At 44.7% G+C, this 23730-nt stretch overlaps 1 protein-coding gene across 4 annotated transcripts in view; it reads left to right on the top strand.

Moving 5' to 3' along the window:
• KLHDC4 (kelch domain containing 4) overlaps positions 1 to 23730 on the top strand; it is a 117181-nt gene that overhangs the window by 7926 nt on the left and 85525 nt on the right. The window contains exons 1-4 of one of the 4 annotated variants that reach the window (XM_037816428.1): positions 2 to 220; positions 5511 to 5602; positions 7311 to 7389; positions 8238 to 8336. In XM_037816428.1, coding sequence (XP_037672356.1) covers positions 125 to 220; positions 5511 to 5602; positions 7311 to 7389; positions 8238 to 8336 — 366 coding nt within the window. In that variant the 5' untranslated portion in view covers positions 2 to 124. Of the gene's footprint in view, position 1; positions 221 to 5510; positions 5603 to 7310; positions 7390 to 8237; positions 8337 to 23730 lie in introns of those variants that run through there. The other 3 variants (XM_037816426.1, XM_037816429.1, XM_037816430.1) reach the window with 3 other exon arrangements.

Raw genomic sequence — 23730 nt, 5'->3', positions numbered from 1 at the left:
GGGGCGGGGCCGGAAGTGACGCCATCACCGCGCGCCGGGCCCGCCCCCGCAAGCACCTACTTCCGGGCGACGGCGCGGCCCGCTGTCTCCCTGTGTCTCCCGCGCGGCCAGGCTTCCCGGCGCGATGGGCAAGAAGGGCAAGAAGGAGAAGGGCCGCGGGGCGGAGAAGACGGCCGCCAAGCTGGAGAAGAAGGTGGCCAAGCGCTCGCGGAAGGAGGAGGTGAGTGGGGGCGTCCGACCCGGGTCGCTGCTCCGGGTCTGCGCGGTGGAGGAGCGATCGCCCCGCGGGCAAATTCTCGGAAGAAGTGGAAGCGTTGGGTGCTGCCGAGCGCGGCGCCGAGTTGTAGGCGTGCCCGCCGCTCCCGGGTCCCCTGCCCTCACCCCGCGCCTCGTCTCCGGTGCCCAAGAAGCTGCCCCTTTTGAAGCGCCTGCTTTTCTTCATGTCCTGAGCCAGGCGTTTCTGTGCCCTTTATTGTCCTGCTCTCTTCTTCTCCCACTACAGTGGGACATGGTGGGAAGAGGCTGGGAGTTAATGTAAGAGGGTGTTCTAGTTTGTTAATGCTGCCGAAATGCAAAACACCAGATATGGATTGGCTTTTATAAAAGGGGGTTTATTTGGTTACACAGTTACAGTCTTAAGGCCATAAAGCGTCCATCAACAAAGGGCACCTTCACTGGAGGATGGCCAATGGTGTCCAGAAAACCTCTGTTAGCTGGGAAGGCACATGGCTGGTGTCTGCTCCAAAGTTCTGGTTTCATAATGGTTTTCTCCCAGGACATACCTCTCTAGGCTGCAGTTCCTCAAAAATGTCACTCTTAGTTGCACTTGGGGTGTTTGTCCTTTCTTAGCGTCTCCAGAGCAAGAGTCTGCTTTCAACGGCTGTCTTCAAACTGTCTCTCATCTGCACCTCCTGTGCTTTCTTCAGAGTGTCCCTCTTGGCTGTAGCTCCTCTTCAAATGTTGCTCTCAGCTGCACTGAGTTCCTTCTGTTTGTCAGCTCATTTATAGGGATTCAGTGATTTAATTTAGACCCACCCTGAATGGGTGGTGCAACACCTCCATGGAAATTATCCAGTCAGAGTCATCACCCACAGTTGGGTGGGGCGCATCTCCAGGGGAGCACTCAAAGAATTACAATCTAATCAGTACTGATACGTCTGACCACACAAGATTACATCAAAGATAATGGCGTTTTGGGGGACATAATACATTCAAACTGGCACAGAGAGCCTGGAGGTGAGTTTTGGACTCACCTCATGTAAGATGTGTGATCTGAAACTGACTGAGCCGCACTTCTCTCATCTTTAAAATCCTCACAGCCATCCAGAGGGGTGAGCCTCAAGTGGGATTAAGTAAGTGAAAATAAAAACTCGCTGAAACTGAAGGACAGTCCATAGAAGTTGATGGTTATTAGTACTGTCTTGTTTTGTTTTCCCTTCCTTACCCCTCCCTTCCACTCCCTTCCCCAAGTGGATCCGTGCTGAACTGAGACTTCGGTGTTTTGCATTCTGTTGACCACTGCTCACGGTGCTATAATCTGGGACAGTTACAATGGCTGGTGTACAGACTGCTTGCTTTTTCCCGGCCATGGTGCTCACAGTTCAGTGAGTTAGGCTGCGTCAGCATTCCTTTTTCACAGTGGGAAAGTCAGAAGCCATAGGCTGACAGATTATACAATTCAGGGCCACAGAGCCGTGAACTGGTGGAGGACATCCCCAGTCCAGCGCTCGTGACCACAGCCCTTGCCTCGTCTCTTCCTCAGTCTCTCCCCTCTCCGTTTCCTTGTTTGTAAAATAATGGGATTGGACTTTTCCCTCTAACTCTCTTTGGGCTCTGACATTCTAAGATTCTTGACCAGTGAGGCAGTGTAGTCATTCCTAGAGTAATTACTTAGCCAGTAATTAGTAGAACAAGGATTTAAACCTACTATGTCTGTTTCCTTACTCTTCCCACATGATACCACATTGGTGTTGAGTCGTAGGAAGTGTGACGATTTCCTGTGACTTCTGTAATCAGAACAAGTGTTCGATACCCTGGCCTCACCCGGTGGAGGGGAGCTGACTCCACTGCCAGGGTGGGGGCTGCTGCGTTGTAGGCTCTCCTGCTCCTTTGCTTCCAGCAAACACTACAGTGCTCGTCTGTTCTACTCTTCTGCCTGTGGTCACTGAATTCATCCCTTGGCTGTGAGCACCCAGCCCCTTGGTTCTTCTTCCTCTGTGACAGCTCCCTCCGCCACGTCTCCTCAGGCTCCGTCCTGAGCTGCCTCCTCATTTACTGCCCTTTATCCCTCCCGTGGGAGCTCGGCCTACATACGGACAACTCTCAGATTTTCATCTCTAACCCTGGCCTGGACGCTGAACTCCACATTTGTGTATCTTCTCTGTGCTGCGTAACCAGTTACCAGCTTAGTGGCTTAAAACCACACCCATTTGTTGGCTCACAGTAGGCCAGAAGTCTGAGTCCTCTGCTCAGGGTCTCACAAGACTGAAGTCAAGGTGCCAGCTGGGCCTTGGATCTCATCTGAGGCTACAGGGTCTTCTTCCAGGCTCCTCCACATCCCCAGCAGAATTCACCTCCTGTGGGTGTAGGTCTGTTTCCCTGCTGGCTGTCAGCTGGGGGTTGCTCACTTGTGGAAACCCCTGGCATTCCTCACCATGTGGCCCTCTCCATCTTCAAAGCCAGCAGTGGAGACTTTCCCTCATGTTTAATCCCTCAAGCTTCAGGTCTCTTTTTCTTCAGGAAAATCTGTTCCCTTTTAAGGTTCACCTGATCAGGTCAGGCCCACCAAGAATAATCCCCCTTTCTTAAAGGCAGCTCTGCTGTATAGCATAAGCCTCATTGGAGTGAAGCTTGTGTATTTGGGGATGAGGATGGGGTATCTTGGGGGACAGCTTGGAAGTCTATCATAAAATTCATCAGATTACCCACTTGACATTTTTTTCATTCGGCCATCTGACAGACATAATTCTCCTTGGCACTCTGTGTGTTGAAGTCTGAGTTCTTTACCTTGGCCTAATTAAGACCCAGTGTGATTGGCCTCTGTTTGCCTCTCCTGCTTGCCCACCATCCAGCTCTCTTCCCCTCCACCCTGACCAACTCCACTCCAGTCATGCGGACTTGAGTTTGGTGCCTCAGAAACACTGAGTTCTTTCCATTCATGGTCTTCACCTCTACCCAACCACCCTCTCCTACTGGCTCCTTTCTAATCTTCCAGCTCATTGTCAGCTTGGTGAGGCCATCAATCTGCTCTGCTGCCTATGCCTTGTGTCACCCCACCCAGCGATTATGATGCTCAGCCAGCTCTGGTAGTGGAGGAATGGCGCTCCCAAGCTCACAGATGTCGTCACAGCCTCGTGTTTCTTCAGCATGAAGGCACTGGGGACAGGCTGCCCAAATCATGGGTGAGAAGTAGAAGAGGGGGGATTTGAAGCCAGAGCCTCTACTCCTGAGGAATGAGTACCCCTTCTGGGACGACCTCAGTTTCACCATACATGCTTAGGAAATCCCACCCGAGAGACACACGAAAGCTCCCATCAGAGGTCCCTTCGCGAACAAGGTTGGCTGCGTGACAGGGATGGGCTCAGCCTGGTGGATGTCAGGGTCCCCGCCCACCAGGACGAATCAAGACTCTCACCTTTGAAACCTGTGTCCTCACTCCAGTCCGTTCTTTCCTCCCCGCCGTGAGGGAAGAGATGCAGGACCAGGAGCCAGGACCTCTCACCTAGTCATGACTCCTGTAGTCACTTCTCCATCCTTAGGTCTTTTGTAAAGTTCCGTCCATTTAGGAAGTAGTTTGAGTACCTGATGTATGTGTTCTGAGTCAGGGATGTGGCAGTCAATAGGCAGCTGTTAGAATAAATTACTCCCTACGTGGGGTGCAAGGCTATCGGATGCTTTGGTGGACTGCTGTGGAAATGTAGATTGTAGAACTCATTTGGGAACCTAATTTGTCAATATCAAGAAAAGTGGACACCACAGCCTAGCTGTTAGACACCTGTGGAGGTACCTTGGGGAAGCTCACCCCATCTGCACAGACAGGGACAAGAATGGCCAACGAGGTATTGCTTATAAAGGCAAAAAATTGGATCTGAACCAGCTGCTCATCTGTGGAGAATGGCTAAGTAAGCTGTGGTTGAGATGTAAGTGTGCAGCCATGAAGGTGAGCAGATATAGAGCTGTCGGGGATCAAACTTCACCAACAGCGTTTAGCAGAATAGCAAGTTGCACAGCTGTACAGTCCAGTGCTGTTTACACGAAATCTAGGAATGTGAACCAATGGGAGATTTGCTTAGGAATACCTACAGATGCAGTAAAAGGATAAATAAATGCTCAAGAAGAGTCAGCACCACATTCTGGATGGTGTTTGCACTGGGGGTGGAGGAATCAGGATGCAGTGGGGTAGGTACATGTGGGCGTCAACTGTATCAGAGATGCCTTATTCCCTAGTCTGGGGGATGGGTACACAGGAGCACCTGGAAGTAGGTTTTGGGCTTTTTTGTATGTCTTAAATATTGCATAATTTAAATATCACAAAGGCAGTGTGATGAACAGCACAGACTGCTGGGAGAGATGTACTCTTGGCTGGCTTCCCAGAGGAGATGTCATTTACACTGAGACACTCAGGGACGGGAGTGTGGGTGAGGAGGAGGACTTCCCAGGCTGAGGGGATGTGGTGTTCTAATGAAAGGGAGTGTGGCTTGGAGAGTGTGGAGGATGGGCAGGAAGAGAGGCTGGGGGTGAGGGGACCTGATGGGTTGGTAGGAGCCAGGACATCTCACCTGCCTCCAGGCCCTGTGGATTGCAGGATTGGGAGTGAAAAACAGCCCCCGCCTGAGACTCTGGGGAGAGCAGGGTCCCACGTGTGTGTGAGAGAGACAGTGAGGCACATCTCAGGCCTCGGCTTGTACATGGTGATGGGAATGAGGGTTCAGAGGAGGGATTAAGGATGGAGGGAACTTTCCTGATGACAGGTCGTGTGTCACTCGGTGGCCACCAGTCAGCACCGAGTGATGGTCCTGGGACAGGCGAGGTCAGTGGATCTCAGCCCTGCCCACCTGAGTCTCTTGGTCAGTGCATGTCTTCCAAGCTGTTTGCACAGCTGAAACGGGCCCGCTCACAGCTACTGGGGCAGATGCTCACTGAGCCCCTGGGTGCAGGCACTCGAGTCTTGCCCTCTTGGAGCTTGTATTTAATTATTTTGGCGGAGGGGTGGAAACAGAATAAACAAATACAAGAGCAAGAAAAAAATCAGCCCCTGCTATAGAGAAGATAAAACAGGGCACTGTGGTGGCATGGGACTAGGCTTCTGGCAGGAGTTCAGGTGGACTTGAAGGGTAAGGCCCCTGGTGACAGAGGGGTTGGGATGAGAGAGTGAAACAGCTGCCGTGAAAGCCAGGCTCCATGTGTTCTGCACGTTTCAGTGAGAGGAACCCGTTCACTTACACGATTACAGAGTAGGAAAGCTATCCCAGCTCTTGGCTGCCTCACATGCAACTTCTTTTCTCTCCTAGGAGGACCTTGAAGCCCTGATCGCCCACTTCCAGACCCTCGATGCCAGGGAGACACGGACCATGGAGACGCCGTGTGCCCCACCCTCCCCAAGGTAAGGAGGCAAGGGGTCTCCATCCCTGGGTCTGACGGTTACCTCCCGTGTAACTGGAGCATCTCCATCCTTAAAGCCTGTGCGGAACCGCAGCCTTTACCCAGGGTTTTCTGAAGAACTGGAGTTAAGACTTCCGTTTGATTGTCGCACAGAAACGTGGAGATTAAGTTGGGGGAATTATGCAGAGGTTTGGAAGCTCTCCAGCTGGTAGCCATTTGACAGACATGGCATCCCAGTGGGCTTTTCTTTGGTTCTTAAGGTATTTTGAAGTGTATGTATCACATGTGGAATGCTTTTAGGTTCGTATGTGAAACATGATTGTTAAACATAAATTGTGTATAAGCCATTTTAAATGCATTAATAAATATGTGACAAATCAAGTGTTCTGCAGGATTTCAGACTCTTGTACTTTGTTTAATAAATTCTGTTAGGGATCTGTCTTATTTTTCCCTTAGGATTGGCATGTTATTGTTGTTGCAAAACATAAACTATACGTGTGGTAGATGTTTAAAAAGTATATTTCCATTTGAATTGTTGAGGCAAATCCACGAGATTTTTAGGTTTAGTATGCATATGCCAGCACCCTGAGGGCAGCCACTTTGAGTGTGGGGCTTTTTGGACGACGTTTCCCATGGGTACCGTTGCCCGGGTATCAGGTGTGGTGCCCGGATGTGACCTGGCAGCTCGTGGTTCCCTGGTCAGCAGGGTGCTTCCCGATAGCAGGGACGCTGAAACTGAGGTGGAATGCGATTGAGGCCTTTTACTTGGAAACCTTTGTGACTTTTTATCTTGTATCTCTTGATCATATGAAACAAAGCATGAAAACTGCCAGTTTGTAGAAGCGCATCTGTACCCACATACTGGCTCACATGTGGTTTCCCTGGAAGTGAGGACGAGAGCATCGTGATGCCTTTACCTTCCGTGAGGCTTGTGGCATGGGGCACTTTGGCAGGATTTCAGTACTTTGGGCCTAATATCGGTTGTTGTTTCCTAAATTGTCTGGTACTTTTCCACTGAAAATTAATTGGTATTGGGTAAAAAAAAGTGTCAAGGGTCAAAGAATTTTGGGAAACACTGGTTTCTTAACTTCAAGATTTCTTAGCCTATAAAGTGTTCCCCAAAAGGGAAGTAGAGTTTTCAGATTTCCCAAACTTATTTGATCCTGAAACTTTTTTTCCTTTGAGCATCATCTTTTGGTGTTGGTGTTAAATGGAACATCCTTCGGGGTAAAGAAGGTGTCTTTCTTCACTCACAGTCACTCTGTCTTTTGTTCTTTTCTGCTGAAATGGCCAGAAGGTGTTTGTAATTTCCTTATAGCTATTCCTCATGTGAGATATGTGGAAGAATTATTTCCATTTTCCAGATGCAAGGTATCTGGGGAATATATGGAAATGCTTAAATACTGGACTTTTTAGAACAGTTTTGATTTTGATTTGACAGAGTAGACCTTTCAAAGAGGGCAGTTCAGGAAAATTTGGCTTGTAAGTAGGAGCATGTAGACAGGACCTTCTCACTGCCTGATGATTTTTAAGCCAGGAGGTTTGTAACATAGCTCATCCCAGGACTCCCCTGGGAGTGTGAACCTGGACTTTAGGACAGTGGCCAAAAGGTCACTCTCAGGGTGGCCCCTGGAGAGGGAGCCTCTGGTGGGAAGGAGTAAGGACACCTGGAGTTGGATTCAGTGCTGACCTGCTTTTGCCTCTTGTAGGTTAAATGCATCACTCTCTGCTCATCCTGAGAAAGACGAATTGATCCTTTTCGGAGGTGAATATTTCAATGGCCAAAAAGTAAAGTATACAGTTTTTTTTTCCCCTCAAATTTTCATGGGTCTCAGAAGTAGAATTTATCTAAGGCACCTCCCTCCACCTCCCTTTCTGTTCACCTTGCCGCCCGAGCTGTCAGGGCTGATGCGCAGCGTGGGCCAGGGCTCTGAGGGCTCGCAACCTCCTGTGAGTTCTGGCCGAGCTGCCCTGTGCTGCTGGCTGTGCTGCAGGAGCTTGCAGTCTCTTGTGGGTCCTGGCCGAGCTGCCTGCACCCTTGGCTGCCGTGGGAGCCCAGTTCTCCCACTCCGTCACTGCGTACCACCAGCTTGAAGTTGCCCAGCACGTTGCTTGGTCAGTTGTCTATCCATCCATCCATGGTGTCCATCCTTCCTCATGATGGAGTTTTCAAATTTCTGACCCATAGTCTTTTTCAAAATTGTTTTGAATATGGCCAGTGCTGGTAAATTGTAGAGCTAATTTTTATTTTTTGATAGGCCTGAAATACTTGTGTTTCAGAGTTGTATGTGAACTGGTCACAAAACCAGGAGCTCATCTTCCCTCCAACCCAGGAGGAGCCCTGTGAGATTGGCTTAACTCATCCTTCTTCCTCTGAATTTCCATATGTGTAAAAGCTAGGCTTGAGTTAGAGTAAGTGAGCCACACAGGTCTTCAGTAACTTGCATGTCAGTGGGTGTTGGTGGATGGGTGGTTTTTCCCAGGAGTCTATCCCTGGGATAGAGTGGGTGTGAGTGCCACTGCTTTTGGAAAACCTCTCCCAGGCACATCTAGTGATTAAGACGATTCCCTCCACTTGGTGTCCTTTACATGGAAGCATGTCATTTGCAACACTAAAGTTCTTTTTGCTTTCGCAGACTTTCATGTATAATGAGCTCTATATCTACAATATTCGAAAGGATGCTTGGACTAAAGTGGAAATCCCCAACCCACCTCCAAGGCGCTGTGCACATCAGGTAATGTGTTAGCACTGACGAGCAGCTTCCGTCCACCATTTCACATTGGGTCGTGCATGTGGGAATTCTGGTTTAAACTCGAGAGCTTGTAAGTGAGCGGCAGCGTGGTGCAAAGTGACCAGGCCTTGCAGATTGTCCTGGTCTGCTGCTTGCTGGCCTGGACTAGCTACTAAATGTCTTTGCACTTCAGCTTCTTCATCTATAAAATAGGGTGACGAGCACCTACTCCTCCAGCTTCATGCAGGTTTTATGAAAGAATCCAAGTGAAGAAATCTAGTGTGGCATCTGGCCTTTAATGGCCACTTAGCAAAATGTGTCTTCCCCGTTAGAGTGAAAGGACAGTTACATGCACCTAAGGTCTCAGATGGCCAGAGAGATGGACATGAGAAAATGGAATATTAAGAGGTAAATGTGAATGGTCCAGAGTAAATAATTATTTCTGAATGATAGGAATTATAAACAAGGAATAGTGAAGAAGTAGCATTGAGTTAGTGTGGCACGAGCATTCTGTGACGCACAGGGAGATTTGTCAGAGATGTCATGTTCCTATCTGGGAAGGGTCTTGGTTCTGGGTGTTGTGGAAGCCCCATGAAAGGGCAAGTGCTTGTTCTCTCTCCATCATTATCTCCCTGTGCTTAGTGCCAGGGCTCATTTGCCGGTGAGAGTGAGTGACAGCCTCTCCTGCAGGAGCAGGATCCTTGGGTGAGGCTGCCTGAGCGTGGGGAGAGGGCCTCCACGATGCTCCCCCCCCACTTTTGGCTCCGTGCTCAGAAGTAGCCGGCGGGTCCGACACTGGGTCTGCCCGAGAGGCTCATGCAGAGGAAGGCTAGTGAACATTTGGACCAGCTCATCTTGCAGAATAAAGGGGTGCGTTTTCTTTCTGCCTCGGAAGTCAGCCCTTCACAAGCTGGGATTTTGATAAACAGATGGATCCTGATCCACTCGAATGGGTTTGCTGAAGCCTGCCCTGAGGCTCTGACACTGGTCAGACACGTGGGCCCAGAGCCCGCCCTCCACTGATTTAGCAGCCACACTCCTCCTCTGCGGTCTTCTCAGGTAATGCGGGCTTCAGAGGTTCTTTTGTGTTTATTTTCCTATCAATTTCAATCACAGTTGTTACTGCATTCATGAAGAATTACCATCATAAAAATCTTGGGGATTAATTCAGTTATTTTGGCAGGATGCTCAACAGGCGCTAACTTGTGGGGACGCCGTATGAAGGTTTATCAGCGCGGGCTGCTCGTGTCCTTGTAGTTTGGGTGCTTTGCTGTTTGCACCATGAATTCCACATGAGGCAGAGAGAAGGGAGCAGAGTTGCCTGTAAAGTCTTTTGCTCGAGATCATTACCATACAAGTTCTACATTAAACTCACTGGGCATAAAAAGGTTCCTTCATTATGGACTAATTTAATATGGGAGGCTGTGAATGAGGGTGCAGGTCGGCTGATGTGGGGGAGACTGGGAGAGGGCACAGGTCAGCTGACCTGGGGAGACTGGGAGAGGGTGCAGGTCGGCTGATGTGGGGGAGACTGGGAGAGGGCACGGTCGGCTGAATGGGGAGACTGGGAGAGGGCACGGTCGGCTGAATGGGGAGACTGGGTGAGGGCATGGGTCGGCTGATGTGGGGAGACTTGAGAATTGGGAAAGAAGTGTAAATATTAAGCTCATCAGTCTGTTTATTAACTTGGTGGCTTGTGTTTCACCACAGTGTCACTAATTAACACTCAAAACAAAATGCATTTCTCTTAAGAATGAATAGAACAGAAAAAAGTTCTGGATGGTTCAGAGGTGTCACCTGTGTTCTTATTGACCTGACCACATTAATGAACAATAAGTTGTATGGGAAGAGTTAATATATACCAAATGTTTGTTCATGAAAGAAAATTTCACTGACTGTCCATTTGAGCTGCAGAGAGTGAAAGTGACGGAGTAAACCAAATAATGGTGTCCTGTGTCCATCTGATGGGGCGTGGTAGAGTCCTTCCACACTCGTTCCCTCAGGAAGCGTTTGTGAGGACCTTTCACATGCGGGCCCCATCCAGTGCTGGGGAGAGAGGAACACAGAGATGGACTTGCCACCCCCAGGGATGTCCCTTGGTCTGGTCTTTCTTTGGTCCTGGGGGTGCCTGCTTTGTCGGGGCTCTGCTGTCACCAGCTGAAGCAGGCAGCCGGTGTCGGAATCCATTCATAGGCTCTGTTTATTTGGACTCCATTGGTTCCATTTTTGGTATTTGGAGGTGGATGGGGGAAACAGCTGTGAACTCAAGGTTTTCCAGGTATGATTTTTTTCCAATTAAAATAACTATAAAAAGTGAGCCACATGCCCAGGCAGCATGCAGCAGCATCCTGGGACAGCTAGGAAGATGGGCCCTTCTGAGGTGGTCCTGCTGAGCGCGCAGTGCTGTCCTCTGTCCGCTGGTCGGCCTCAGGGCTTCGCCTTCCTAAGCCTGGGAGGAAAACCTATTTCCAAACCAGCGTGTGAAGGTGTCTCTCTCTTTGTGTATTTTTGAGACACTTGTCCCTTGCTTTGCTTACAAGATACATAAATGATGCACATGTTAGTTAATTTATTGTGCTTGCTTGGAGGAGGTGAAAACGCCTTTGGTAACTTTGACAGTGCGGGAGGAGTGTGGAGACGACCGGGGGGAAAGCCAGGCGCCTGGCGAGTCCAGCCTGATGACCTCATACGTCCTGGGCTCTGGGGAGGTGGAAGCCCGGGTACTCCTGAAGGTGTGTGGTGGTCCCACCCGTCCCGTCAGAGTATGTGGTCCCAGGAAGTTTTCTCAAAGGCTCTGTATAGCTCCCGTCTCCTGTCTGAGAAGGATCTGTATCTTATCAGGGTATTATAAGAAGTAATTTTTGTGAAGTGCTTTGCTTTCTTTTGGGGTAGACTCTAAGATTGCCTTATTGGTCTTAAATCTGCTTCTGTGTTGTATTTTGAGATGAATTAGCACTTCATTAATATCTTCAATGAGATGATTTTTTCCCTTATATTGCAGGACATTTTGGAGTACTGCACGTTTATCATAAGATTAGGGTTTTTTTTTTTTTCCTTTTTAATTTTTATTGGGATTGTTCAGATACCATACAATTATCCAAAGATCCAAAGTGTACAGTCAGTTGCCCCTTGTACCCTCATACAGCTGTGCATCCATCACCACACTTAATTTTTGTTCAATTTTTAGAAACTTTTCATTACTCCAGACAAGAAATAAAAGGAAACTCGAATCCTCCCATATCTCTAACCAACCCCTCTCAATTGTTGAGTCATAGTGTTGGTATAGTACATTTGTTACTGTTCATGAAAGAATGGTGACATACTACTAACTGTAGTATATAGTTTACAATAGGTATATATTTCTTCCCTATATACTCCTCTATTATTAACTTCTAATTGTATTGTCATACATTTGTTCTGGTTCATGGAAGAGATTTCTAGTATTTGTACAGTTAATCATGGACATTGCCCACCATAGGATTCAGTTTTATACATTCCCATCTTTTGACCTCCAACTTTCCTTCTGGTGACATATATGACTCTGAGCTTCCCCTTTCCACCTCATTCACATGCCATTTGGCGCTGTTAGTTATTCTTACAACTTGCTACCGACACCCCTGTTCATTTCCAAACATTTAAGTTCATCCTAGTTGAACATTCTGCTCATACTAAGCAACCACTCCCCATTCGTAAGCCTCGTCCTATATCTTAGTACCTTATATTTCATGTCTATGAGTTTACATGTTATAATTAGTTCCTATCAGTGAGACCCTGCAATATTTGTCCTTATGTGTCTGGCTTATTTCATTCAGTATACTGCCCTCGAGGTTTTGCCATCAACCCATTTTTTTTTTTTTTAAGATGGTTTTGTTCACACACCATACATTCCACCCTAAGTAAATAATTGATGGTTCTCTGTATGGTCACATGTTTATGTGTTCACCACCTTCACCACTATCTGTATAAGAGCATCCACATTTCTTCCACAAGGCAGGAGGGAGAGTCAAAGAAGGTAGAGAGGCAAAAGAAAGAGGGAAAAAAAATGACAGCTAGGAAGCAGCAAAAGGAAAAATAACCTTAAATCGAGTAAAGAGTCAGACAACACTACCAATGTCAAGTGTCTAATATGCCTCCCCTAGCCCCCCTTTTATCTGCATTTGCCTTAGTATATCGCCTTTGTTACGTCAAAGGAAGCATAATACAATGATTCTGTTAGTTACAGTCTCTCGTTTACGTTGATTGCTTCCCTCCCCCAATGCCTCCCCATTTTGAACACCTTGCAAGGTTGACATTTGCTTGTTCTCCCTCGTAAAAGAACATATTTGTACATTTTATCACAATTGTTGAATACTCTAGATTTCACCAAGTTACACAGTCCCAGTCTTTATCTTTCCTCCTTTCTTCTTCTGGTGTCTCACATGCTCCCCACCTTCCTCTCTCAACTGTATTCATAGTTATCTTTGTTCAGTGTACTTACATTGCTGTACTACCATCTCTCAAAATTGTGTTCCACACCATGCAGTCCTGTCTTCTCCTATCACTCTGTTGTGCTCCCTTTAGTATTTCCTGTAGGGCGGTTGTCTTGTTCACAAAGTCATTTTCGGTTTGTCAGAAAATATTTTGAGCTCTCCCTCATATTTAAAGGACAGCTTTCCTGGATATAGGATTCTTGGTTGGCAGTTTTCCTCTTTCAGTATCTTAAATATATCACACCACTTCCTTCTTGCCTCTGTGGTTTCTGCTGAGAGATCTGCACATAGTCTTATTAAGCTTCCTTTGTATGTGATGGATTGCTTTTCTCTTGCTGCTTTCAGGATTCTCTCTGTCTTTGATATTTGATAATCTGATTATTCAGTGTCTTGGCATAGGCCTCTTCATATCTCTTCTGTTTGGAGTACGCTGCGCTTCTTGGATCTGTAATTTTATGTCTTTCGTAAGAGATGGGAAATTTTCATTAATTATTTCCTCTATTATTGCTTCTGCCCCTTTTCCCTTCTCTTCTCCTTCTGGGACACCAATGATACATACATTCTTGTACTTTGTTTCATCCTTAAGTTCCCGGAGACATTGCTCATATTTTTTCATTCTTTTCTCCTCCTGCTCCTTTGCGTGTAGGCTTTCAGGTGTTTTGTTCTCCGGTTCCTGAGTGTTTTCTTCTGCCTTTGAGATCTGCTGTTGTATGTTTCCATTGTGTCTTTTGTCTGTTGTGTTGTGCCTTTCATTTACATCAATTCTACTAGTTGTTTTTTTAAACTTTAGATTTCTGCCTCATGTATGCCCAGTGTTTTCTTTACAGACTATCTCTTTTGCGAAATAGTCTCTAAACTTTTTGAATTGATTTAGCATTAGTTGTTTAAATTCCTGTATCTCAGTTGAGGTGTATGTTTGTTCCTTTGACTGGGCCATAACTTCATTTTTCTTAGTGTAGGTTGTAATTTTCTGTTGTCTAGGCATGGTTTCCTTGGTTACCTCAATCAGGTTTTCCCAGACCAGAACAGGCTCAGGTCCCAGAGGGAAGAAATATTCAGTATCTGGTTTCCCTGAGGGTGTGTTTTAGAAAATTGCTCCACCCTGTGATGCCTCGGGTCACTGTGCTTTTCTGCCCAGCAGGTGGCGCCTGTTAGCCTGTAAGATTAGTTTTAAGTGATAAAGACTGATAAAAACAAGTTCCTGGAGCAGGGAGCAGTTGGACACTGATTTGTGATCTATCTATCACCTTCTTACCACTGTATTCCATTCCATTCACTTAATTGGGAAATAAAAATGATTTGGAAATAACATTCAACTTGAATTAGATTGAAGCCTTTGAGTTTGAATGATAAATTCATACTGTTAGTTTCCAAGTTAAGTTAGCCGTTTCATTCCTATTATTTGAAGTAACTAGAATTTTAAGACATGCTGTGAAGAAGTGTGAATGACTCTTGGGGCCATACTCATGCAAACGGGTTTTCCATAGAAAATCCTAGTAAAGATATTTAGGTCAAGTGCCATTGTTAGCTCTAGGAAAAAAAGTGCTAACCAGATGAGAAATAAACAGGCTTTTTTTTTTGTGGAAGGGAAGAAAACAAGATGAAGTAATTTATCTTGTCTTACAGTCCATGCTCTTTTAAGTGTTTTGGGGTAGGAAGTGAAAACAGGTTTCCAGGTTTCCTTTTTAATGTATTTCCTTGAAAGTTTTTTTCCAGACATTTTTGTTATTCATTTCTAATTCTGTTGCCATCAAAGAACTCTTCGTATTGTTTCAGTCCTTTTAAATTTGTGGAGACCTTCTGTAGGGCCTGGTGCAAGCCGGCCTGGCGCAGTCCTGCGTGTGCCTGTGGGCTGTCGCGTCCTCCCAGGTCCACATGGCCAGTGGTGCTCAGGCCTCTGTCTCCTCCGTGGGCAGCCCTGATAGCCTTCCTGACCAGAAGTGTCCTTGCTCTGACACTGACATCGTCACCCAGGTTCCTTATGACTCCTGTGTGCTTAGCATGCGTTTGCCAGTCTTTGACTTTTAACTTATTTTTATCTTTATATTTAACATATATTTTATTTCCCTATTTGTCTTCAATGCTGCAGTGCAATGTTACTGTTTTACTTGAAATGGTTACTTTTTACAGACATTTTAAATGGGGAAAAAAATATTTTATATTTACTTACAGATTTACACTGTTTCATTCCCAGAAGGGCAGCTCTGCCGACAGCATGTCTTCTCAGCCGGTTTCTAAGTAAAAATGGTTTCCTTTCGCATTCATTTTGAATGCTGTTTGATGATATTGAATTTTCGGTTGTTTTCTTTTAGCACTTGGAAGATGTTGTTTTCTGGCAAACATTGTTCCTAAGGAGAGATAAATGGGCTATCTTTAATCTCCTGTCCTTTTCTTTCTCTAAGGCTCTTTAAAAGATTTTGTGTCGTTGGTTTTTCAGCAGTTTGATTTTGGTGTACCTTTCTCTGATTTTCTGGGGGTCTGTTCCATTAGCTAATGCTGCCATTATGCAACATTTCAGAAGTGGATTGGCTTGTATAAAGGGGATTTATTAGGTTACAAAGTTACAGTTCTAAGGCCATAGAAGTGTCCAGGCTAAGCCATCAACAAGAGAATACCTTCACTGAAGAAAGGCCGATGGCATCTGGAACACCTCTGTGAGCTGGGAGAGCACGTGGCTGGTGTCTGCTGGTTCTTTGCTCCTGGGTTGCTTTTCAAAATGGCTTTCTCCAAAATGTCTCTGGGCTTCTGTCTTCACTCCTCTCTCAGCTCCTGCACGTCCTTGCTTCTTTCTCCCAGGGTGTATCTCTCTAAGCATCTAGGGGTCCTCTCAGGAGAAACTCTGTACTTCATCTCTCATCTCCAAATATCTCGAAGCATTAGCATTAGCATCTTTCTGCATCTCCAAGCATCTCCAAGTATTAACATCTGTGTGGGCTCTTAGCTCTGTTAAATGCTCCAGTGAACTAATCCAGACCCACCCTGAATGGGCAGGGGCCACACCTCCATGGAAATAACCCAATCAAAGGCCTCATCCACAGTTGGGTGAGTTACATCTCCATGGAAACGCTCAATCAAAAGGTTCCACCCTAATCAAAAGGCTAATAAGTCTGCCCCCACAAGACTGCATTAAAGAACATGCCTTTTGTGAAGGACATAATAGATTCAAACTGGCACAGGGTCCAATTGCATGTATGTTAGACTGTTAATATTGTTTAGCAGATCAGTGAGGCTCTGTTCTTTTTAACTTTAATTTTTCAGCATTTTTTTCCCTCTCTGCTTCATTTTGGAGAGTTTCTGTTGCTGCCTTCGAGTTCACTGGATGTGCTGTGAACCTGGAAATTTCTCAGTGAATTTTTCATTTTTTTTCATTTTATATGTGGCGTTTTTCATCTCTAGAAGTTGTTTTTTTTTTTTTTAAATTCAGGTTTATTGAAATATATTCACATACCATACAATCATCCATTGTATACAATCAACTGTTCACAGTACGATCATATAGTTATGCATTCATCACCACAATCTATTTCTGAACATTTTCCTTACATCAGAAAGAATCAGAATAAGAATAAAAAATAAAATTAAAAAAGAGAACACCAAAACCATCCCCCCATCCTACCCTATTTGTCATTTAGTTTTTATCCCCATTTTTCTACTCATCTATCCATACACTAGATAAAGGTAGTGTGATCCACAAGGTTTTCACAATCACACTGTCACCCCTTGTAATCTACATTATTATATAATTGTCTTCAGGAGTCCAGACCACTGAGTTGGAGTTTGGTAGTTTCAGGTATTTACTTCTAGCTATTCCAATATATTAAAACCTAAGAAGTGTTAATCTATATAGTGCCTAAGAATGTCCACCAGAGTGACCTCTCGACTCCATTTGAAATCTCTCAGCCACTGAAACTATTTTGTCTTATTTTGCATCCCCCTTTTAGTCAAGAAGATATTCTCAATTCCACGATGCCGGGTCCAGATTCATCCCCGGGAGTCATATCCTGCGTTGCCAGGGAGATTTACACCTCTGGGAGTCAGGTCCCATGTTGGGGGGGGGGGGGGCAGTGAGTTCACCTGCTGAGGTTGCTCAGTTAGAGAGAGAGAGGGCCACATCTGAGCAACAGAGAGGTACTCAGGGGGAGACTCTTAGGCACAATTATATGCAAGTTTAGCCTCTCCTTTGCAGTAACGAGCTTCATAAGGACAAGTCCCACAATAGAGGGCTCGGCATATCAAGCCACCAGTCCCAGTGTTTGTGACAACATCAACACCAGTCCAGGTGAGGAAGTCCAACACTTCTGCACCTTCCCCCAGCTCCTCAGGGCGGGGCGAGGGGGGGCTGTAATTGTGTTTTTTATTCCCTGCCCAAATTACTTTGGGACGTGTCACTATTTCACTCTAACCTATACTAACCTACTGTATCTCATTTCCTATTCAAAGTTCCATGTAATTGTTGTGTTTGAACAAACTGACTGTAAAGTTATACTGTTCAGAAAATACAGATCCTGCACCAAATAGACATCTCTTCCCTTGGTCTCACATGGAAGTTGAAGTTTTAAAACACAGTTTGACCTTTACCCTTTGGGCTGGTTTGCCTTAGTCTTAACTGGATCTGCTTCATTCATATCACTAATTGAAGTCTGGGCTCTTTTTCAGCCTTTTTTTAACAGTTGCTGTATGCACTAATACTGACATTCATATTTGCCAAGCTCTAGCTCTGAGTTTCAGTGTCTCAGAGATACGCATTGTTCCAGAGACCAATCAGGTTATACACTAAGGGATCAGCATCTCAAAGTTTAGAGACAGGCATTATAATTCAGGAATAGAGTTGACTGCTGTAAGAGCTTACAATTTAGGGACTATTACAATAATCATGTCCATGTTAGGCTATGTTCTAAGATTCAATTCTGAGTTTATACATTGCAGTTAGTCCATATTGGTGAGGCATTGTGCCAGTTTGAGTGTATTGTGTCCCCCAAATGCCATTATCTTTGTAGTCTTGTGTGGGGCAGAAGTTTTGGTGCTGGTTGGATTTGCTTGGAGTGTGCCCTACCCAGCTGTCGGTGATAATTTTGATGAGGTGTTCCCATGGAGGTGTGGCCCCGCCCATTCAGGGTGGGCCTTGATCGGTGGAGCTATATAAATGAGCTGACTCAAAGAGGAAAGAGAGTGCAGCTGGGAGTGATGTTTTGAAGAGGCGCAAGCTTGCTAGAGAGGAACGTCCTGGGAGAAAGCCATTTGGAGGCCAGAGCTTTGGAGCAGATGCCAGCTGCCTTCCTAGCTAGCAGAGGTTTTCCGGACGCCATTGGCCATCCTCCGGTGAGGGTACCGGATTGCTGATGTGTTACCTTGGACGCTTTGTGGCCTTAAGACTGTAATTGTGTAGTGAAATAAACCCCCGTTTTATAAAAGCCTATCCATCTCTGGTGTTTTGCATTCTGCAGCATTAGCAAACTAGAACAGGCATTATAGTGTTTGCCTTTATTTCTGGCATACTTCACTAAAATACTGTGTACAGGATCCATTCACCTCATTGTTTGTTTCACAGATTCACTCCTTCTGGTAATTGCTCAATGTTCCATTGTATGCATATGCCACAGTTCACCATTCTGTCCCTCAGTGTGTATACCCTTAGGTCACCTCCACCCATTGCAGATCATGATTACTGTCTCCATGAACAACAGTTTGCAAATGTCCATTCATGTCTCTGCTCTCAGATCTTCAGTTGTTTGGTTCTTGATTATAGTTTTCATTTCACATAAATCTTTGAATATATTTATAGTAACTTTTTAAAAATTCAATTTTATTGAGATATATTCACAAACCATATAATCATCCACAGTGTACAATCTGTTGTTCACAATATCATTATATAGTTGTACATTTATCACCACAATCAATTTTTGGACGTTTTCATTACCAAACAAAAAAAGAATAAGAATAAAAATTAAAAAGAACACCGAAAACATCCCATACTCCCCATCCCTCCCTATTATTCATTTGCTTTTTTGTCCCCATTTTTCTACTCATCTGTTCATACACTGGATAAAGGGAGTGGGACCCCAAGGTTTTCACAGTCACATGGTCACACCTCGTAAGCTATATCATTATATGATCGTCTTCAAGAATCAAGGATACTGGGTTGCAGTTCAGCAATTTCAGGTATTTCCTGCTGGCTATTCCAATACACTAAAAACTAAAAAAGGATATCTATATAATGCATAAGAATAACCCCAGAGTAACCTCTTTACCCCATTTGAAATCTCTTAGCTGTTGAAACTTTATTTTCTTTCATTTCTCTTCCCGTTTTGGTGAGGAAGGCCTTCTCAATCCCACAATGGTGGATCCAGGCTCATCCCGGGAGTCATATCCCACATTGCCAGGGAGATTTACACCCCTGGGAGTCATGTCCCATGTGGAGGTTGGGGGAGGGCAGTGAGTTTACCTGCAGAGTTGGCTTAGAGAGAGAGGCAACATCTGAGCAACATAAGAGGTTCTCTGTGGGTGGCTCTAAGGCACAGTGATAGGTAGGCTTATCCTCCCCTTTGCAGTAACAGACTTCATAAGGGCAAGCCCCAAGATCGAGGACTGGCCTACTACAATGGTGGTCTCCCATGCTTGTGAGAGTATTGGTAATTCCCAGGTGAGGAAGTTTAATAATTCCGCATTCTCCCCTAGACCCTCAAGGGGCTTTGCAAATACATTTTTATTCTCTGCCCAAATTACTCTGGGATGTATCAGGGTTTCACACTAACCTGTACAAACCAACCAGAAATCACTCCCTATTCAAGGTTTCATGTAATTATGGTGTTGGAATAAACTGACCATTCAAATTAAATTATATAATGTGCTACCAAAAAATATAGATTTTGCACCTAATAAACATCTCTTCCTTTGAACTCACACAGAAGTTGAAGTTTTAAAACACTGTAAATATCATCCTTTACTCTTTAGTCTGATCGTTCATATCTCTAATTGAAGTCTGATCTCTTCTTCATATTCTTTAACAGTTGCTGTATGGGGTAATGCTGACATTCATAGCTGCCAGACTCTGGTTCTGAGTCTCAGGTGTCACACAGATACCCGAAGTTCCAGGGACCAAACAGGGTACACATAAAGAGCTCAGCATCTCAGAATTTAGAAATAACCATCACAACTCAGGAATAGATATAACTGCTATAAGAGCTTCTAGTCTAGAACCTTTACAATAAGCCTTTCCCTCATAACCTGTGTTCTCAGATTCAATACTGAGAGTCCATATTTGTGAGGCATTATGATGTTTGTCTTTTCATTTCTGGTTTATTTCACTCAACATGCTGTCCTAAATGTCCGTTCACCTAGTTGCATTCTTCACAACTTCATTCCTTCTTGTAGCAGCTCAGTATTCCACTGTATGTGTACACCACAGTTCACCATTCCGTCATCAGTTGATGTACCCTTAAGCCACCTCCATCCACTGCCAATCATGAATACCACATCATACCCACTGTGCAAATGTCCATTTGTGTCCCTCTTTTCATTTCTTCCATGTATATACCCAATAACTGAGTTGCTGGACCATATGGCAACCCCATGCTTAGCTTTCTGTGGAACCACCACACTGCCCTCCAGATCGGCTGCACCATTCTACTTCCCCGCCAACAATGATTAGGTATATTCCTTTCTCCACATTTTCTCCAACACTTATATCCCTCTGTTTATTTTTTGGACAGTTTTATTCACACACCATACATACCCTCATAAGTAAACAATCAGTGGTTCCCTGTATAATCACATAGTTATTGTTCCAGTTTGCTAATGCTGCCATTAAGCAAAATACCAGAAATGGATTGGCTTTTATAAAGGGGGTTTATGTGGTTACACAGTTACAGTCTTAAGGCCATAAAGTATCCAAGGTAAGGCATTAACAATTGGGTACCTTCACTGGAGGATGGCCAGTGGTGCCTGGAAAACCTCTGTTAGTTGGGAAGGCACGTGGCTGGCATCTGCTCTGGAGTTCTGGTTTCAAAATGGCTTTCTCCCAGGATGTTCCTCTCTAGGCTGTAGCTTCTTGGGGCAAACTCTGGGCTAGTACCTCCAAAGTGACAGCAAAACTCGGCTTTCAATGGCCATCTTCAAAATGTCTCTATAAGTTGCAGCTTCTCTGTCAGCTCCTGTGTGTTCTTCAAACTGTCCCTCTTGGCTATAGCAAGTGTGTCAGTTTGAATGCATTATGTTCCCCCCAAACGCCATTATCTTTGATGTAATCTTGTGTGGGCAGACCTATCAGTGTTAATTAGATTATAATTCTTTGAGTGTTTCCATGGAGATGTGCCCCACCCAACTGTGGGTGATGACTCTGAATAATTTCCATGGAGGTGTTGGCTCCCCCATTCAGGGTGGGTCTAAATTAAATCACTGGAGGCATATAAATGAGCTGACAAACAGAAGGAACTCAGTGCAGCTGAGAGCAACATTTGAAGAGGAGCTACAGCCAAGAGGGACACTCTGAAGAAGCCCAGAATCTGAGAGAGGAGCTGCAGTTTGAAGACAGCCGTTGAAAGCAGACCCTTGCTCCAGAGAAGCTGAGAGAGGACAAATACCCCAAGTGCAACTAAGAGTGACATTTTTGAGGAACTGCAGCTTAGAGAGGAACGTCCTGGGAGAAAGCCATTTTGAAACCAGAACTTTGGAGCAGACACCAGCCACGTGCCTTCCCGGCTAACAGAGGTTTTCTGGATGCCATTGGCCATCCTCCAGTGAAGGTACCCAATTGTTAATGCCTTACCTTGGATACTTTATGGCCTTAAGACTGTAACTGTGTAACCAAATAACCCCCCCTTTTATAAAAGCCAGTCCATCTCTGGTGTTTTGCATTCCAGCAGCATTAGCAAACTAGAACGGCAAGCTCGCTCTTTCTGTCTGAGCTTATAGAGTGTGCTAGTAAACTAATCAAGGCCCAAGCTGAATGGGCGGGGCCACACCTCCATGGAAATTATCTAGTCAGAGTTATCACCCACAGTTGGGTGGGGCACATCTCTGTAGAAACACTCAAAGATTTACAATCTAATCAACACTAATACATCTGCCCACACAAGATTACATTAAAGATAAATGACTTTTTGGGGGACATAATACATTCAAACCAGCACAGTTACACATTCACCACCACTCTATGTATGAGGACATTTCCATTTCTTCCTCAAACAAAGAGGAAGAGCTGAAAAAGTAAAAAATAAAAATAAAATACAATAGAATGGTCAGAATCCCATACCCCTCCCTTATATCCCCTTCCTAATGACATTTTGCTGTGGTATATTGCCTTTGTTACAATTAATGGAAGCATGTTACAATGTTATTGTTAACTAGAGACTCTTGTTTGCATTGATTGCATTTTTCCCCATACCATCCCATTTTCAACACCTTGGAAAGTTGACATTCATTTGTTCTCCCTCATGTAAAAACATTCTTATATTTGTATATTTAATCACAATTATTGACCAGTCTAGGTTTCACTAAGTTATACTGCCCCAGTCTTTATCTTCTATCTTTCCTTCTGGTGTCCTACATACCCCTAACGTCCTTTTTCAACCATACTCACAGTCATCTTTGTTCAATGTACTTACAATATTGTGCTACCATCACCCAATATTATGCTATCCATTTCTGGATCTATACAATCAATCCTGTTGAAAATTCTGTTCTCCTTCAGCATCAAATGCCCAATCTTTACCCTCTTTCTGTCTCGTGGTTATCTTCATTTCTAGTCTCTTCTCTAAATCTCTCTCTCCTGGCTTTTCCTATCTGTCTGTAGCACTCCCTTTATTTCTTCTCTCAGTGTCTGTTTGTCTGTAACTATTTTAAATTCTCCCTTATTTTTGAAGGATAGTTTTGCTGGATATAGAATTCTTGGTTGGGAATTTTTCTTTTTCAATACCTTGATTATGTCATACCACTGCCTTCTCACCTCCATGGTTTCTACTGAGAAATCAGCATTTATTGAGCATCCCTTGTATGTGATAGATTGCTTTTTTCTTGCTGCTTTCAGAATTTTCTCTGTCTTTGAAATTTGACAATCTGGTTACTAAGTGTCTTGGAGTAGGTCTATTTAGATCAGTTCTGTTTGGGGTATGCTGCGCTTCTTGGAACTGTAATTTTATGTCTTTCGTAAGAGTTGGGAAATTTTCATTGATTATTTCCCCTACTATTCTTTCTGCCCCCTTTCCCTTCTCTTTGCCTTCTGGGACACCTATAACATGCATATTCATGAGCTTCATGTTGTCATTCAATTCCCTGAGCCCCTTTTCATATTTTTCCATTCTTTTCCCTATCTGTTCTTTTGTGTATAGGATTTTAGATGTCCTGTCCTCTAGTTCATGAATCCTTTTTGTGCCTCTCCAAGTGTGCTGTTGTATGTCTCCATTGTGTTTTTCATCTCTTCTATTGTGCCTTTCATTCCCTTAAGTTCTGCCGATTGTTTTCAAACTTTCGAGTTCTTCCTTATGTTCGCCCAATGTTTTCTTTATATTTTTCGTCTCTTTTGCCATATCTTCCCTCAACTCACTGATTTGAATTTTGAATTGTTTTAGGAGATTTGTTTGATTAATAATTAGTTGTTTCAACTCCTGTATCTCATTTGAAGTGTAAGTTTGTTCCTTTGACTGGTCCATAAATTCATTTTTCCTAGTGTGATTTGTTGTCTAGGCATCTGGTTTCCTTGATTACCCCAATCAGATTTTCCCAGACCAGATGGGCCCAGGTCTCAGGAGGAGGCTGTATTCAGTTTCAGGTTTTCCTGAGGGTGAGACCTAGATTTTGAAACTTTTCCTGGGAGGCCCCTAGACTCTTTGTTTTTCCTATTCTGCCCTTCAGGTGGTGCTTGTCAGCCTGCAGCTCCCCACTACCATAAAGAGTTGTGGTGTATTTAATTCTCAGTGGGCCCTGTCCCG

The sequence above is a fragment of the Choloepus didactylus genome, chromosome 22 (genome assembly GCF_015220235.1).
Source record: "Choloepus didactylus isolate mChoDid1 chromosome 22, mChoDid1.pri, whole genome shotgun sequence".
Taxonomy (NCBI): domain Eukaryota; kingdom Metazoa; phylum Chordata; class Mammalia; order Pilosa; family Megalonychidae; genus Choloepus; species Choloepus didactylus.
This window is presented reverse-complemented; position numbering and strand designations above follow the sequence as displayed.